The sequence below is a fragment of the Malus domestica genome, chromosome 10 (genome assembly GCF_042453785.1).
Source record: "Malus domestica chromosome 10, GDT2T_hap1".
Taxonomy (NCBI): domain Eukaryota; kingdom Viridiplantae; phylum Streptophyta; class Magnoliopsida; order Rosales; family Rosaceae; genus Malus; species Malus domestica.
This window is the reverse complement of record NC_091670.1, coordinates 31,997,112-32,012,990: the sequence shown is the minus strand read 5'-3', so window position 1 is coordinate 32,012,990 and position 15,879 is coordinate 31,997,112. Positions and strand designations below refer to the sequence as shown.

The window sequence follows — 15,879 nt, the reverse complement described above, 5'->3', positions numbered from 1 at the left end:
TCCTCAAACCAACAAATCAGCCAATCATCGTATGTGGTTCAAATTAACCTTTGCCTCTAGCTTCAATTTTTTCTTGATTGTGGAGCGAACTTTGAACTTCAAGAAGTAAAATGACAAATTTTCAGTTTCAATGAGCAAAATGAGATCAAAAGCCAAGATTTGCTTTCTCCCTTTTCAGTCACTATCAAAAAATTGAAGTCATTCACAATGCTCAAAAGAAACATCATTCCACATATGGCAAGCTAACAAGTACACAAAAAAACTGGTGGTCCAAACATAGGATGACATGGCTGGCTAACATAACATTCCCCACATCAAGAGAGAAATAAAGAGAAGATACAAACACACACACTCCTCCGAAGTCAAAGGTATCGTTATAACCTACAAAATATCCTCATCAAACTCATAATGCTCCTTTTCTTTCTTCTTGAAAGCAAAACTTAATTCAAATCGAGAAGCACGCCATCGTCTTCTCCATTCTCACTCGGGAATCATTTGCTCATTATCAGCGTCGCCTTCTGTCTCAACTTGAGGCTTTGAAGGACCCTTGGAACCAGGAGGCTGCTTCTTCTTAATCCCACTCACAATGTCATCGATTCTGAGAAGTAGGCAAGCGGATTCTATGGCTGTTTTAAAGGTCTGAGCCTTGACGTTGTATGCATCCCATATCTGACATGATAAGTATAAGCAACTAACAGCCCTTCCCATACAAAAGAGAATTTGATATTCAAGACTTGGTGGATATGCTCAAATCGTAGCTAGTGACATTTATTTTAGTAATAAGCAGGATTACAGCAGTTCCCCTCACATGGATGCTGTTGAAACATATACCAATCCCCCAACGAAGTAGGCTGCTGACAAAGTAAAGGGAAAGCACAAATAAGAAATGAAGGAGATCCAACTACCTTTTTCTCCTTCACGTCAGTTATCGCACCAGTGTTTCCGTCTATGCCAATCCATGCATTTTCACCATTTGCATGCTACGGAAACAAATTGTAGTTAATATAAAAACAAAATGCATCAGAACATATAAGAAATGATCTAGTGATGGTAAAACAGAACAAAGCCATATGGTAAAGATTCAAACCTTTCCTTGCAGTGCCGTCATTGTTCTAATCACATTAACCCCGCAATTCTGAGCCAAAGTTCGTGGTATAGCCTCAAAAGCTATAGCGGCAGCTTCATATGGCCACTGTTATATACCATCAAAACAAAAATGTAATGTAAAGCCACAGCTAATTCTTAATCTCCAGTATGTCAAAAGCATGTGAACTAAAGCAACAGACAGTTCTTAGTCTTAGTGTTCATCTTTTTATTTTAACAAGGAGTTCTCCAGATTCTTGGACCAGTTTTACCCAGAAAATACCAAACTTTTGGATGAGGAGAAGTGAGTTTACCTTTTCGATACCTTCTACAGATGAGCTCTTTTGCTTTAATGTTGCAGATACAGTTAACTCTGTAGCACCACCACCAGGAACAAGTTTTGGATTTTTGAGGATGTTTCTTGCTACTGACATAGCATCCTACAACAAAGTAATTAATAAATAACAAAATTTCACTTATTATATTTACTTCCATGTAATGGGATAAAAAATAAAACCATCATACCTGCAAATTTCTTTCCACTTCATTTAAGAGATCCTTACTAGGGCCTCTTAAGAGTATAGTACAGGCTTTGGGATCTTTGCAATCAACAATGAAAGCAAAATACTCATCACCAATTTTCTTGACCTCAAATAGCCCAGCCCCTGTACCAACATCAGACTCTTGCAATTCATCTGGTCTGTTAACAATAACAGCTCCACAGGCCTTAGCAATTCGGTTATTATCTGTTTTCCGCAACCTCCTGATTGCACTGACGCCAGCCTTGCTCAGGTAATGGCATGCCAAGTCACTAAGCCCCTTCTCTGTGATAACCACATCTGGCTTAAACTTCAATATCTGCACGCACAGGCTCTCGATGTATTCTTCTTCCAGTTTTAGTAGGACTCCCCAATCTTCTTCTTTAAGTAACTCAGCATTTGTTTGGTTCTCCCCTTTCTTATACTCAAGAGGACAGTCAAGAAGAATGATCCTTGGGTTGACAATCTTTCTTCTCATTTTTCCAGGTGCAATAACATCTTTGTTAAACATTACTCCTTTCAGAACCACTGAATCTTCCAACTGGCCACCAGGAACCTTCTCAACCTTAATGTACTTTTTGATATCCACTTCTCGTAGACCCTGGCCAAGGTCCACCCCGACTATTGTGGTGGCATCAAGTGCTAAATCCTACAAGAAGAAAACCCAATATATGGTTAGTTATGAGTGAGTTCATTGTTGTAATTTGTCACTATAATCAGATCTGAAGAGTGAATACCAATAGTCCAAGTAATTGATTCTTTTGAGTTGATTCTCATTGCAAGGCGGCTCGTTCAAATGCAAGACATAATATATAACCAATAATATTGAAAACTATGAAATCAATGCAGTAACTTTCCACCTAGAGACGCAAAGTCATACACTCATACAGAGTTACCTTGCAGGCATGAGGCCACAGTTTATCTATCAAATACTTGTAACATGAAAGACAAAGTGTTGGAAACATGAAAGGTTCTTGCTACAGAGAACGCGGTTAAAGACAGATGGAGAGGTTATTTTCATAATCTTTTCAATGAAGAACATGAAAGGAGTGCTTCTTTAGGGGAGTTGAGTAACTCAGAAGAGTGTAGAAACTACTCTTTTTATCGTCGAATCCGGAAGGAAGAAGTGGTTGTAGCTTTGAAGAAGATGAAGCATAGAAAAGCAATAGGCCTAGACGATATACCAATCGAAGTGTGGAAAGTTTTGGGAGAGACAGGTATAACATGGCTCACTGACCTTTTCAATAGGATTTTGAAAACGAAGAAGATGCCAAATGAGTGGCGAACGAGCACTTTGGTGCCTATCTACAAGAATAAGGGCGACGTACAAAATTGCATGAACTATAGGGGTATTAAGTTAATGAGTCATACAATGAAGCTCTGGGAGAGAGTCATTGAGCATAGATTGAGGCAAGAGACACGGGTTTCGGACAACCAATTCGGGTTCATGCCAGGACGCTCAACCATGGAGGCAATCTATCTCTTACGAAGATTGATGGAAAGATATAGAGATGGGAAAAAGGATTTACACATGGTCTTTATAGATTTGGAAAAAGCGTATGATAGGGTCCCAAGAGACATTCTTTGGAGGATCTTAGAGAAGAAAGGAGTACGAGTAGCATATATCCAAGCTATAAAGGATATGTATGAAGGAGCAAAGACTGCCGTAAGAACTCATGAAGGACAAACCGAAAGCTTTCCCATAACTGTAGGATTACATCAAGGCTCATCCTTAAGTCCTTACCTTTTTGCGTTGGTAATGGATGAGTTAACAGGACATATTCAAGATGATATTCCTTGGTGTATGCTTTTCGCAGACGATATAGTGTTGATAGATGAAACTCAGGAAGGGGTAAATGCAAAGCTTGACCTTTGGAGAGAAGTGTTGGAATCTAAAGGTCTTCGCCTAAGCCGATCAAAGACAGAATATATGGAGTGCAAGTTCAGTGCAGATGGAGGCCAAAACGAGTTAGGGGTGAGGATCGGAGATCAAGAAATACCAAAGAGCGACCGTTTTCGTTACCTAGGATCTATCTTGCAAAAGAACGGAGAATTAGATGGAGATCTCAACCATAGAATACAAGCTGGATGGATGAAGTGGAAGAGTGCATCTGGCGTGTTGTGTGACCGCCGTATGCCACTGAAGCTCAAGGGAAAATTTTATAGGACGGCAATAAGGCCGGCGATGCTGTATGGCACAGAATGTTGGGCGGTGAAGCATCAACACGTACACAAAATGGGTGTAGCGGAGATGAGGATGCTTCGTTGGATGTGTGGGCACACGAGAAAGGATAAGATTAGGAATGAGGATATCCGAGGTAAAGTAGGAGTAGCCGAAATTGAAGGAAAGATGAGAGAAAATCGGTTACGGTGGTTTGGACATGTGCAAAGAAGGCCTACTGACGCTCCGATTAGAAGATGCGACTATGGGACAGAGGTTCAGGGCCGAAGGGGTAGAGGAAGACCTAGGAAAACTTTGGAAGAGACTCTAAGAAAAGACTTAGAGTACTTGGATCTAACGAAGGACATGACACAGGACCGAGCACAATGGCGTTCTAAGATTCATATAGCCGATCCCACTCAGTGACTTGGATTTTCCAAGTCTCCAACCGAGAAGTTTTCCTCACTCGAAAAATTAAGGGAACACTACCCCAACCTACATGCTCCACTCAGAAAGCTTCAACGTACAAGCTTCAACAAAAGAAAATTCAAAGAACTTAGCGAAGAAGGCTTTGGTGTATTTAACACAATACGTTGAAATGAAGGAAAACTTATTTATTGATATCCCCGATAAGCTACAAATATGTACATATACATGAGTCAAAATAAACAAACAAGATGGAGCCTTCACAAAGGTTGCTTATGAGAAGTCTCAGCAGTCGGTAGAGCCCCAGAAAGAGAAGGCATCGGAGGGGGATCATTTGGAGCCTCAGTACTGGACAGAACCCTAGAAGGAGGAGGCATCAGAGGTTGATCATTTGGAGCTTCATTACGCGGTACAGCCCCAGAAGACGAAGGCAATAAATGCCTTTGGAACAAACCCACAAATCTCTGATGATCAAGTAAAACCTGACCATCAGTTTCCTTCATCTGGTCAAGCTTCCTCTTCATGTTTGTAGCATAGTCATGTGCGAGCCGGTGCAACTGTTTATTCTCATGCTTGAACCCTCTAATCTCCTGTTTGAGACTCATCACTTCGGCCGCCAATGATTCAACTTGGCGGGTTCGAGCAAATAGGCGTTGGGCCATATTAGACACAGAACCTGCACACTGAACACTGAGAGCCAGTGAATCCTTAACAGCTAACTCATCAGACCGTTTGGAAAGTAGTCTGTTATCTTTGGGAGTGAGAAGGTTCCTGGCCACCACCGCAGCGGTCATATCATTCTTCATCACGGAATCCCTAACGGTAAGAGGACCAGTAGGGGAGACGAAGGATGGGCGCCATATGTTGTCTGGAGAAGGTGGGGCTGCCTCTTCAACAAGGTTCAAGTCAAAACGACGGTCGGAGGGGCCAGACATTTTCAAAGGTATTGAAGAGAGAAGAGGTCGGACAAATCAAGATCTTAGAAGTGCAAGAATGGAGCTTCTACTGGTGGAGATTCAAGTGTGCTTTGGAACTTAATGCCAGCCCCTATAAAAAGCTGCACTCGACGGAGCTTCAGACATCGAAGAGGCGCCTGCTCAGAAATCAAAGAGGCGTTTGCTTTCTCAAAAGCTGGGCTGCTTAGAGACCACGAGGGTTGATCTCATAAATCGAAGAGGTGTTTGCTTTCTCAAAAGTTGGGCTGCTCAAAGACCACGAAAGCCGATCTCAGAAATCGAAGAGGCGCTCGCTTCCTCAAAAGCTGGGCTCCTCAGATACCACGAGGGCCGATCTCAGAAATCGAAGAGGCACCTACTTTTCCAGCCTTGTCAGCACCTGTCACACGCACACTCAGCTTTGCGGAAATTATGGGTATTCTGTCGAAGACTTCTGGGGAAGTAGAAAACACATGAATCTTACTGTCCAATCACCCACTTCCCACACGCAGCAATAGCTCATGGGTACCACAGATAACTTTGCCAAAGTTCTCTGCCAAAGTTGAGCACGTGAAGCTTGCAGCTCCCACTACATCGCTCTGACCAAGAAGGGTAAAAGAATAGCAAAGAAACAGCACTAACAAAGTTTAGACCCATAAATTTTGAAGGTCTAGCTACCATATTATTACCCACAAGGGTAAAGGAACAGTACCACTGTTGGATAATTGGAAAGTCCCTGTGTGTCAACCTCTGTGCCTCGTGGCAAGGTAGACTAGCAAACATGCCCAACCTTTACTCACATTCGAGAAAACACTCCCAATAAGATTGCTTGCTCCAAAATCGAAGAGGCACCGTCCTCCGAATCTCGAGAGCCAGACTCCCAACATGACTACTTTCTCAAAAATCGAAGAGAGGGTAAAGGAACAGTACCATTGCTGGATAATTGGAAAGTCCCTGTGTGTCAACCTCTGTGCTTCGTGGCAAGGTAGACTAGCAAACATGCCCAACCTTTACTCACATTCGAGAAAACACTCCCAACAAGATTGCTTGCTCCAAAATCGAAGAGGCACCGCCCTCCGAATCTCGAGAGCCAGACTCCCAACATGATTACTTTCTCAAAAATCGAAGAGACACTGCTCCCCGAATCTCGAGAGCCAGACCCCCAGCATGATTGCTTTCTCAAAAATCGAAGAGGCATCGTTCTTCGAATCAATCGAAGAGGCGCTCGCTTTCTCAAAAGCTGGGCTGCTCAGAGACCACGAGGGCCGATCTCAGAAATCGAAGAGGCACCTTCTTTTCTAGCTTTGTCAGCACCTGTCACACGCAAACTCAGCTTTGCGGAAATTATGGGCATTCTGTCGAAGACTTCTGGTGAAGTAGAAAGCACATGAATCTTACTGTTCAATCACCCACTTCCCACACGCAACAATAGCTCATGGGTACCACAGATAACTTTGTCAAAGTCTTTACCAAAGTTGAGCACGTGAAGCTTGCAGCTCCCACTACATCGCTCTGACCAAGAAAGGTAAAAGAATAGCAAAGAAACAGCACTAACAAAGTTTAGACACATAAATTTTGAAGGTCTAGCTACCATATTATTACCCACAAGGGTAAAGGAACAGTACCACTGCTGGATAATTGGAAAGTCCCTGTGTGTCAACCTCTGTGCTTCGTGGCAAGGTAGACTAGCAAACATGCCCAACCTTTACTCACATCCGAGAAAACACTCCCAACAAGATTGCTTACTCCAAAATCGAAGAGGCACAGCCTTCCGAATCTCGAGAGCCAGACTCCCAACATGATTACTTTCTCAAAAATCGAAGAGACACTGCTCCCCGAATCTCGAGAGCCAGACCCCCACCATGATTGCTTTCTCAAAAATCGAAGAAGCATCGTTCTCCGAATCTCGAGAGCCAGATACCACATACCACTTTTTCAAAGTGCTCTGACAGAGTTAAAACATGTGAAGCTGGCAGCTCCCACTACCGTGCTATGACCAAGCAGGGTAAAGGAATAGCATTACTACTTGTTGTTAGGGAGACTCCTATATATGTCGACCTCCATCCCCAACGGACAGGCAGACCTGCAAAAATGCTCAACCCTTCCTCATATCTGAGAGGGCACTCCCAACGAAGCCTTTCGAAATATTCAGCTTTCTTTCCCCCCGATAATACCTCTGCAAACAAGCTATACTAGAGCAAGAATATCTCATATCATCAGGGTTAAAAGCAAGAGTATTCCATATCATGCTTTTTCCCTGTCTTTTCCTTTGGCCTTGTTTTTACCTGCAAGACAAGGCGAAAGAGAGCAATCAGTCAGCACTTGAAATCAAGCTCCCAGCCAGGAACTGACAGCCTGGAACCCCTTACCTGATTACTTACCTGGCATTGCTCTCGAGTACTCATCTTCAACATCTTATGTTGCCAGGGAAGATACCGCATCTGCTTGAGGAACAGATAGGGCAAGTGCGAAGGATACAAGGAAGCATGTGGAGACAAGCGTAACAGCACACGTGCTGATCCATCCATTACTCTGTCAAAAGCAAAAGTATCCCATATCAGCAGGGTCGAACATACTCTAGATTTGATGGACTTGTTTTGACCCTCAAATTCTTCAGTCGGCTTTATACTCTGGAGGAAACCAGAAAACCCTCCAGCTCAATTCAAGAATAAGCCTGTGGAAAGTTACTTCTTCAAAAGCAAAAGTATCCCGTATCATCTCTTCTCATTTTTCTTCTCTTTATCCTTCATGCTGCTGCAAGATGGGGAGAAGGTGAACAATCAGCCGGAGCTCTGATTGCTTACCTTGTCTGTCACCTCTTTCAGCAAATCCCCTAGCTCGGCGACTTGGGGGACTCCTACTACATGGTTTGTATCGCGCTTGACCAAGCCTGAAACTACAAGTAAGCTTCAAGTGAAATTGATACATTACCTTGTGCATCTCCACCAGTTAAAGATACCACCCCTGGATGGAGGAAGAGTACTTCCAGAGAAGCTGCCACATCTACCTATGAGACAGATAAGGCAAGTCAAGATGATACCACACTCCGATACTTAGAAGTTTCGTGATTACGAGATCATTCTCCCACAATATTTCCTAATGTCATTTGTACTCTAATGTCATTTGTACTAAATCATTCACTTGTACTCACTAAAGGAGAGCTTGAACCTATGTACTTGTGTAAACCCTTCACAATTAATGAGAACTCTTCTATTCCGTGGACGTAGCCAATCTGGGTGAACCACGTACATCTTGTGTTTGCTTTCCTATCTCTATCCATTTATATACTTATCCACACTAATGACCGGAGCAATTTAGCGAAGATCACAAAAAGCGACCGTTTTCGCTACCTAGGATCTATCTTACAAGAGAACGGAGAATTAGATGGAGATCTCAACCATAGAATACGAGCTGGATGGATGAAGTGTAAGAGTGCATCCAGCATGTTGTGTGACCGTCGTAGGCCACTGAAGCTCAAGGGAAAATTTTATAAGACGGCAATAAGACCAGTGATGTTGTATGGCACAGAATGTTGGGCGGTGAAACATCAACACGTACACAAAATGGGTGTAGCAGAGATGAGGATGCTTCGTGGGATGTGTGGGCACACGAGAAAGGATAAGATTGAGAATGAGGATATCCGAGGTAAAGTAGGAGTAGCCGAAATTGAAGGAAAGATGAGAGAAAATCGGTTCCGGTGATTTGGACATGTGCAAAGAAGGCCGACTGACGCTCCGGTTCGAAGATGTGACTACGGGACAGAGGTTCAGGGCCGAAGGGGTAGAGGAAGACCTAGGAAAACTTTGGAAGAGACTCTAAAAAAAGGCTTAGAGTACTTGGATCTAACGGAGGACATGACACAAAACCGAGCGCAATGGCGTTCTAGGATTCATATAGCCGACCCCACTTAGTGGGAAAAGGCTTTGTTGTTGTTGTTGTTGTTGTTGTTGTTGTTGTTGTTGTTGTTGTTGTTGTTGTTGTTGTTGTTGTTGTTGTTGTTGTTGTTGTTGTTGTTGTTGTTGTTGTTGTTGTTGTTGTTGTTGTTGTTGTTGTTGTTGTTGTTGTTGTTGTTGTTGTTGTTGTTGTTGTTGTTGTTGTTGTTGTTGTTGTTGTTGTTGTTGTTGTTGGAAAAAAACACAAACGTCTAAAGTCAAGAATAAAAGTTAGAAATCCATGGTTAAACCACACTTTTGATTTAAAGATGATGTTTATCTCTCAGAACTACAAAGCTCAGAAAATAAGTATTGCATGTTTCATAAAAATATTTTCCTTGACAAAATCTTAAAGTTTTGTCATATATCCTTCATCGGCCACTTTACAGACTACATAAACGAAGAACCTTAAGACTTGGAAACCAATAAATAAGAAGAAATAACTAAATGCAAAATCTGTATTTATAAAAGTACTTACAGCAATTAAATCCCCAAACTGACTAGTGAACTTTGTACCGATACAACTCTTGACCAGCCCCAACATTGTTGCACCTGCCACGTAAAGCATACATAAGTAACATCCCAAAACTGCTAGCTTCTCATTTCAAATATTCGTTACTCAAGGTAAATTATTATTACAAAGGATATTTAGTCACTGACAGGTTTGCAATCATAACAATGAGTGTTATCATTGGCAAGAACTGGCCACTTAAAATTCTGCCGTTCCACACCAATTATGCTGTTTTGATTTCTTAACTCACTCAAAATATGAAATCGTAATTTAATCTAGTTACAGCTAAAATGGCTAAATGAAGATTAAGCGATGCCCATTCCCCAGTTTTTCCTAAGGAAAATCTGAAGCTGCATGAATCTGATTGAGCACAAGGAATACTGCCCTGAGTTTATCTCTATGTTCTAGTCTTATGCATGCCATCACATTTTCACAAAAGTTGGATTAGAATGAGAGCTTGGGATCTATAGTCTGGGCACCAAATACAAAAATAATAATTCTATACTGTGATGATGAGTAGAAAGAAACCAAACAAACTTACGATCCTTCACATCAATGTCCATTGCTATTTTGTCAAGAACAGCAATAGCATCCTCCAGAGCTTTGTTGTAGGCTACAACCCAAAAACAGAAATTTAAAAAACATTGAAACAAAACAATTAGGAAAAGAATAAATTGTAAACCAAAATCAAATCCAAAACTGTACATGAAAGAAAAATCAAAAGGGAAAATGTTATCGTAATTTCTTTCAACTTACCTCGGCAAATAACAGTAGGATGATAGCGCTTGTCAATAAATGCTTCTGCAACATGGAGCATCTCACCAGCTACACCAAATTTCATTCCAAATGTAAGACATAGAACAAACTTCAAGTGCACATATAATAATGTTGTAAGTTGTAACATGTCCAGTATATAGAAAAATACACAACCTTCCTCAAGCTTTACTAAATTCCATAATATATATTATTAAACAAGTTAATCCCATTTCTGTTTAATCTACTTATATACCACACAATGTATAGTACTAAATACATTTGACAAATATAATGGGGCTTTTCGCATTAAGCCCCCAAAGACAACACTTCTTAGCAATAAATACCTACTTTTATTCTACCCATTTTGTTAACTTTTGTTGTTGTATAGCTTTAAGTCCTCAACATGTTGGAACTTTTAGCAATAAGCCCACATTTTTTTGCCAATTGTCCTCAATTTAGGCCCTAATATTTAACAATAAGTCCATTAAAGGCTAAGGAATACAAGCTTTTGTAAGGGGGTTTCTCTAAAACTTGAAGAATTTAGAGGGTTTTTACTAGTCTCCCCTATTTATTAATTGAAAGCCAAATTTTTTTGCTCCATTAAAAGATTGAATAAGAATATAAGCGAAGTTTCAAATATATACTATATATCCCTTAAATCAACAGTGAATTGCATGTACGTAAAAAATGCTCAAAGCATACCAAGGACAATGACAGATGTTGTTCCATCGCCTACTTCTTCATCTTGTGTGCGACTTAATTCAATCATTGACTATCACCAAAATTTTCAAAAGAGCAAAGGTAAGAATAACAGATAAAATGAGAGCGAGGTCGGGAGGTCATAAAAAAACAAAGGATTTACAAGAAAGAAGATGGGGGAACAGAAGCAGATATTAAGGATAAAGAAATTTTTGAATCGAAAAGATATAAAAAAAAAAAAAAAAATCCAGAAAGGAACAACTTGAGACAAATATCATGCCTTTGCTGCAGGGTGAGCAAGATCCAATTCACGCAGAATGGCATTTCCGTCGTTAGTCACTACAATTCCTGTAAGAAACATGGGTAACAACTATGTTAGTGTATTGCAAACTAAACAAGACCCAAAAGAAAGCCATGTGCTACGACGCATGGACACAGACACGGGGATACGACACGACACAAAGATATGTCAAATTAACAAGAACAATTGTTGTATGACCACAAGCGAATATGACACGACACAACACAACATGGGGATACGAGGGGATACCACCATGTCCATGCATCGTAGGCCATGGGGATAATAGATGCATGAAAGAGTTCATGACCAGTAACATCAATCTAAAATTTACTTAATTGCAAATAGAACAGTAAAAAACTTCTTTGATTCAAAATAATTCAATCACGGAAATAAACATGCGGCCACCTACAATAAGGGCTTACTTAGGTTGTAAAAATTGAGGGAAAATAAAGCATTACATTCTATTTCAACAAATATACAGATAAAACAACAAAACTTATCAGACGGCGAAAAGGATTACCTCCACTTGCGTCAAGTAGCATCTTGAGCATGGACCGAGGGCCCAAGGTTGTCCGGATTATGTCAGCAACAGCCTGTAATTATCAAAATGCTTCAAATTTGTGTGTTCATGAGACCCTAAGTGTTAATAGTCTGACAAAGTATACACAGAGGAATCATAAAAATATTCTCTTGAAAAGAAAAAATCATTGAAAACTACAACCCTAGATGCTTAAGAGTACTTTTATAAGAATGTACTAAACATTTTCACAGTTAGAAGGTTAATACTCATGTCAACTCATTCAGAAATTAATACGTTCAATACAAATACTAAAACATACATTTTCAGATGAATTTCAATTCAATTCAGTTTCCGCCAAACTTTTTTAAAACCCAAAATTACAACAGCATGTTTTTCAGTAAGTCAATCACCACATGCTGAGCTAGACAGACCCAAACAAAACTCTTTTTAAAGACTCTGTCCAATTTATATACTTCATCCCCATACGAAAGCAAAACCCATAAAAAAATTAGCAGATTATACAGTAAATTTATCTCCAAGACTTCATAATAAAAACATTATTTTCCCTTAAACGAACCAAACTGTTTAGGGTTTTACATTTCAATCCAAAATAAAATGTTTAGACTCGTAAACCCGAATGCCCGTAATCTTACCTTCGATGCCTGGATATTTCCATGGTGTACTTTACTCCCTGACTCACGCTTCAACGAATCTTCTGCTCAGATCAGTTCAAACAAGCACAATCAGCAAAAACAAGCAATTGGGTTATCACAGGAACACAAATCTCATCCAAAAAATGGCAGAAAACAACACAAAATTCGAGCTTTTCAGAAACCCAAATGAAAGACCAACTCAAAACCTAAACTTTGAAGTAACTGCAAGTTACGGGAGTGAAAAAAAGAAGGGAAGGGAGCTTACTGAGGACGAGCACTGGGGCTTGCATGGTGATGGCGAGATCTGTGTGAAACTGTTGAGTGCGAGGAGGAAGAAGGAAGAAGGTAAAAGAAGAGTAGAGAAGTCTGGAAAGGTTTTTGTGCGAGGGAAACGCCGATACCGGGATTTTATTGAAACCTTGCTAGTGCGAAATAGGTCTGCAAAAATGGGTCGGGGCGACCCTGGTCCATTAGCACTTAAGGTCAATTGGGCTTTGGAAGTCTTTTTGAATTGGGCTGGGTGAGGTTGGCCCGAAATGTTATATAAAACTTTGTGCACTCGATTTTTTTTTTCTTTGGACACTCATAATTATATTTAGGATAAAAGATTGTTTACCACCCTCATGTTTTATGGTTTTCAACATTTAGTACATCAAGTTTTTTTCGTCTCAGATTCATACCTAAAGTGTAAATTTTGGGACAGTCTCATACATTCGTTGGTCAAACTGTTAAGTCTCCCGTTACATGTGACGTGGCGCTTATGCTTCTTCTTCTTCTTCTTCTTCTTCTTCTTCTTCTTCTTCTTCTTCTTCTTCTTCTTCTTCTTCTTCTTCTTCTTCTTCTTCTTCTTCTTCTTCTTCTTCTTCTTCTTCTTCTTCTTCTTCTTCTTCTTCTTTCTAGTGCGAAATAGGAAATGGGTCGGGGCGACCCTGGTCCATTAAGACTAAAGATCAATTGGGCTTTGGAAGTCTTTTCGAATTGGGTTGGGTGAGGTTGGCCCGAAATGTTATATAAAACTTTGTGCACTCAATTTTTTTTCTTTGGACACTCATAATTATATTTAGGGTAAAAGATTGTTTACCACCTTCATGTTTTGTGGTTTTCAACATTTAGTACATCAAGTTTTTTTCGTCTCAGATTCATACCTAAAGTGTAAAATTTGGGACAGTCTCATACATCCGTTAGTCAAACTGTTAAGTCTCCCGTTAACTGTGACGTGGCGCCCATGTGGACACTGACTGAACGCTATGTGTCATCCACGTTTTTTTTTGTTCTTCTTCTTTCTAGTGCGAAATAGGAAATGGGTCGGGGCGAAATAGGTCTGCAAAAATGGGTCGGGGCGACCCTGGTCTATTAAGACTAAAGATCAATTGGGCTTTGGAAGTCTTTTCGAATTGGGCTGGGTGAGGTTGGCCCGAAATGTTATATAAAACTTTGTGCACTTAATTTTTGTTTTCTTTGGACACTCATAATTATATTTATGGTAAAAGATTGTTTACTACCCTCATGTTTTGTGGTTTTCAACATTTAGTACATCAAGTTTTTTTCATCTCAAATTCATACCTAAAGTGTAAATTTTGGGACAGTCTCATACATCCGTTAGTCAAACTGTTAAGTCTCCCGTTAACTGTGACGTGGCTCCCATGTGGACACTGACTGGACGCCATGTGTCATCCACGTTTTTTTTTTGTTCTTCTTCTTTGTTCTTCTTCTTCTTTTTCTTTCTTCTACCCTCATGTTTTGTGGTTTTCAACATTTAGTACATCAAGTTTTTTTCGTCTCAGATTCATACCTAAAGTGTAAATTTAGGGACAGTCTCATACATCCGTTAGTCAAACTGTTAAGTCTCCCGTTAACTGTGACGTGGCGCCCATGTGGACACTGACTGGACGCCACGTGTCATCCACGTTTTTTTTTTGTTCTTCTTCTTTCTTCTTCTTCTTCTTCTTCTTCTGCTTCTTTTTCTTCTTCTTCTTCTTCTTCTTCTTCTTCTTCTTCTTTCTAGTGCGAAATAGGTCTGCAAAAATGGGTCGGGGCGACCCTGGTCCATTAGGACTAAAGATCAATTGGGCTTTGGAAGTCTTTTCGAATTGGGCTGGGTGAGGTTGGCCTGAAATGTTATATAAAACTTTGTGCACTCAATTTTTTTTAGTCAAACTGTTAAGTCTCCCGTTAACTGTGAGGTGGCGCCCATGTGGACATTGACTGGACGCCACGTGTCATCCACGTTTTTTTTTTGTTCTTCTTCTTTCTTCTTTCTTCTTCTTCTTCTTCTTATTCTTCTTCTTCTTTCTTCTTCTTTTTCTTCTTCTTTCTAGTGCGAAATAGGTTTGCAAAAATGGGTCGGGGCGACCCTGGTCCATTAGAACTAAAGATCAATTGGGCTTTGGAAGTCTTTTCGAATTGGGCTGGGTAGGGTTGGCCCGAAATGTTATATAAAACTTTGTGCACTCAATTTTTTTTTCTTTGGACACTCATAATTATATTTAGGGTAAAAGATTGTTTACTACCCTCATGTTTTGTGGTTTTCAACATTTAGTACATCAAGTTTTTTTTGTCTCAGATTCATACCTAAAGTGTAAATTTTGGGACAGTCTCATACATCCGTTAGTCAAACTATTAAGTCTCCCGTTAACTGAGACGTGGCGCCCATGTGGACACTGACTGGACGCCACGTGTCATCCACGTTTTTTTTTTGTTCTTCTTTTTTCTTTTTTCTTCTTCTTCTTCTTCTTTCTTCTTCTTCTTCTTCTTCTTCTTCTTTCTAGTGCGAAATAGGTCTGCAAAAATAGGTCGGGGCGACCCTGGTCCATTAGGACTAAATATTAATTGGGCTTGGGAAGTCTTTTCGAATTGGGCTGGATGAGGTTGGCCCGAAATATTATATAAAACTTTGTGTACTCAATTTTTTTTAGTTAAACTGTTAAGTTTCCCGTTAACTGTGACGTGGCGCCCATGTGGACACTGACTGGACGCCACGTGTCATCCACGTTTTTTTTTGTTCTTCTTCTTTCTTCTTTCTTCTTCTTCTTCTTCTTCTTCTTCTTCTTCTTCTTCTTCTTCTTCTTCTTCTTCTTCTTCTTCTTCTTCTTCTTCTTCTTCTTCTTCTTCTTCTTCTTCTTCTTCTTCTTCTTCTTCTTCTTCTTCTTCTTCTTCTTCTTCTTCTTCTTCTTCTTCTTCTTCTTTCTTCTTCTTCTTCTTCTTCTTCTTCTTTCTAGTGCGAAATAGGTTTCTTCTTCTTGTTCTTCTTCTTCTTTTTCTTTTTCTTTCTTCTTTCTTCTTCTTATTCTTCTTCTTTCTAGTGCGAAATAGGTCTGCAAAAATGGGTCGGGGTGACCCTGGTCCATTAGGACTAAAGATCAA

General features: G+C 40.2%; 1 protein-coding gene across 1 annotated transcript; it reads right to left on the bottom strand.

Annotated features, from left to right (window-relative positions):
* Positions 1-208: 208 nt before the first annotated feature.
* Positions 209-12,964, bottom strand: LOC103412268 (T-complex protein 1 subunit gamma). Its single transcript, XM_029110025.2, has 13 exons — positions 12,782-12,964; positions 12,517-12,578; positions 11,864-11,936; positions 11,323-11,390; positions 11,046-11,115; positions 10,344-10,412; positions 10,129-10,200; positions 9,555-9,628; positions 1,609-2,271; positions 1,398-1,523; positions 1,088-1,192; positions 906-980; positions 209-669 (listed from the first exon to the last, which is right to left on the bottom strand). Exons 1-13 carry the CDS (start codon positions 12,804-12,806, stop codon positions 481-483), a joined length of 1,671 nt encoding a protein of 556 aa, XP_028965858.1. The 5' UTR covers positions 12,807-12,964; the 3' UTR covers positions 209-480.
* Between the last annotated feature and the right edge of the window lie 2,915 nt (positions 12,965-15,879).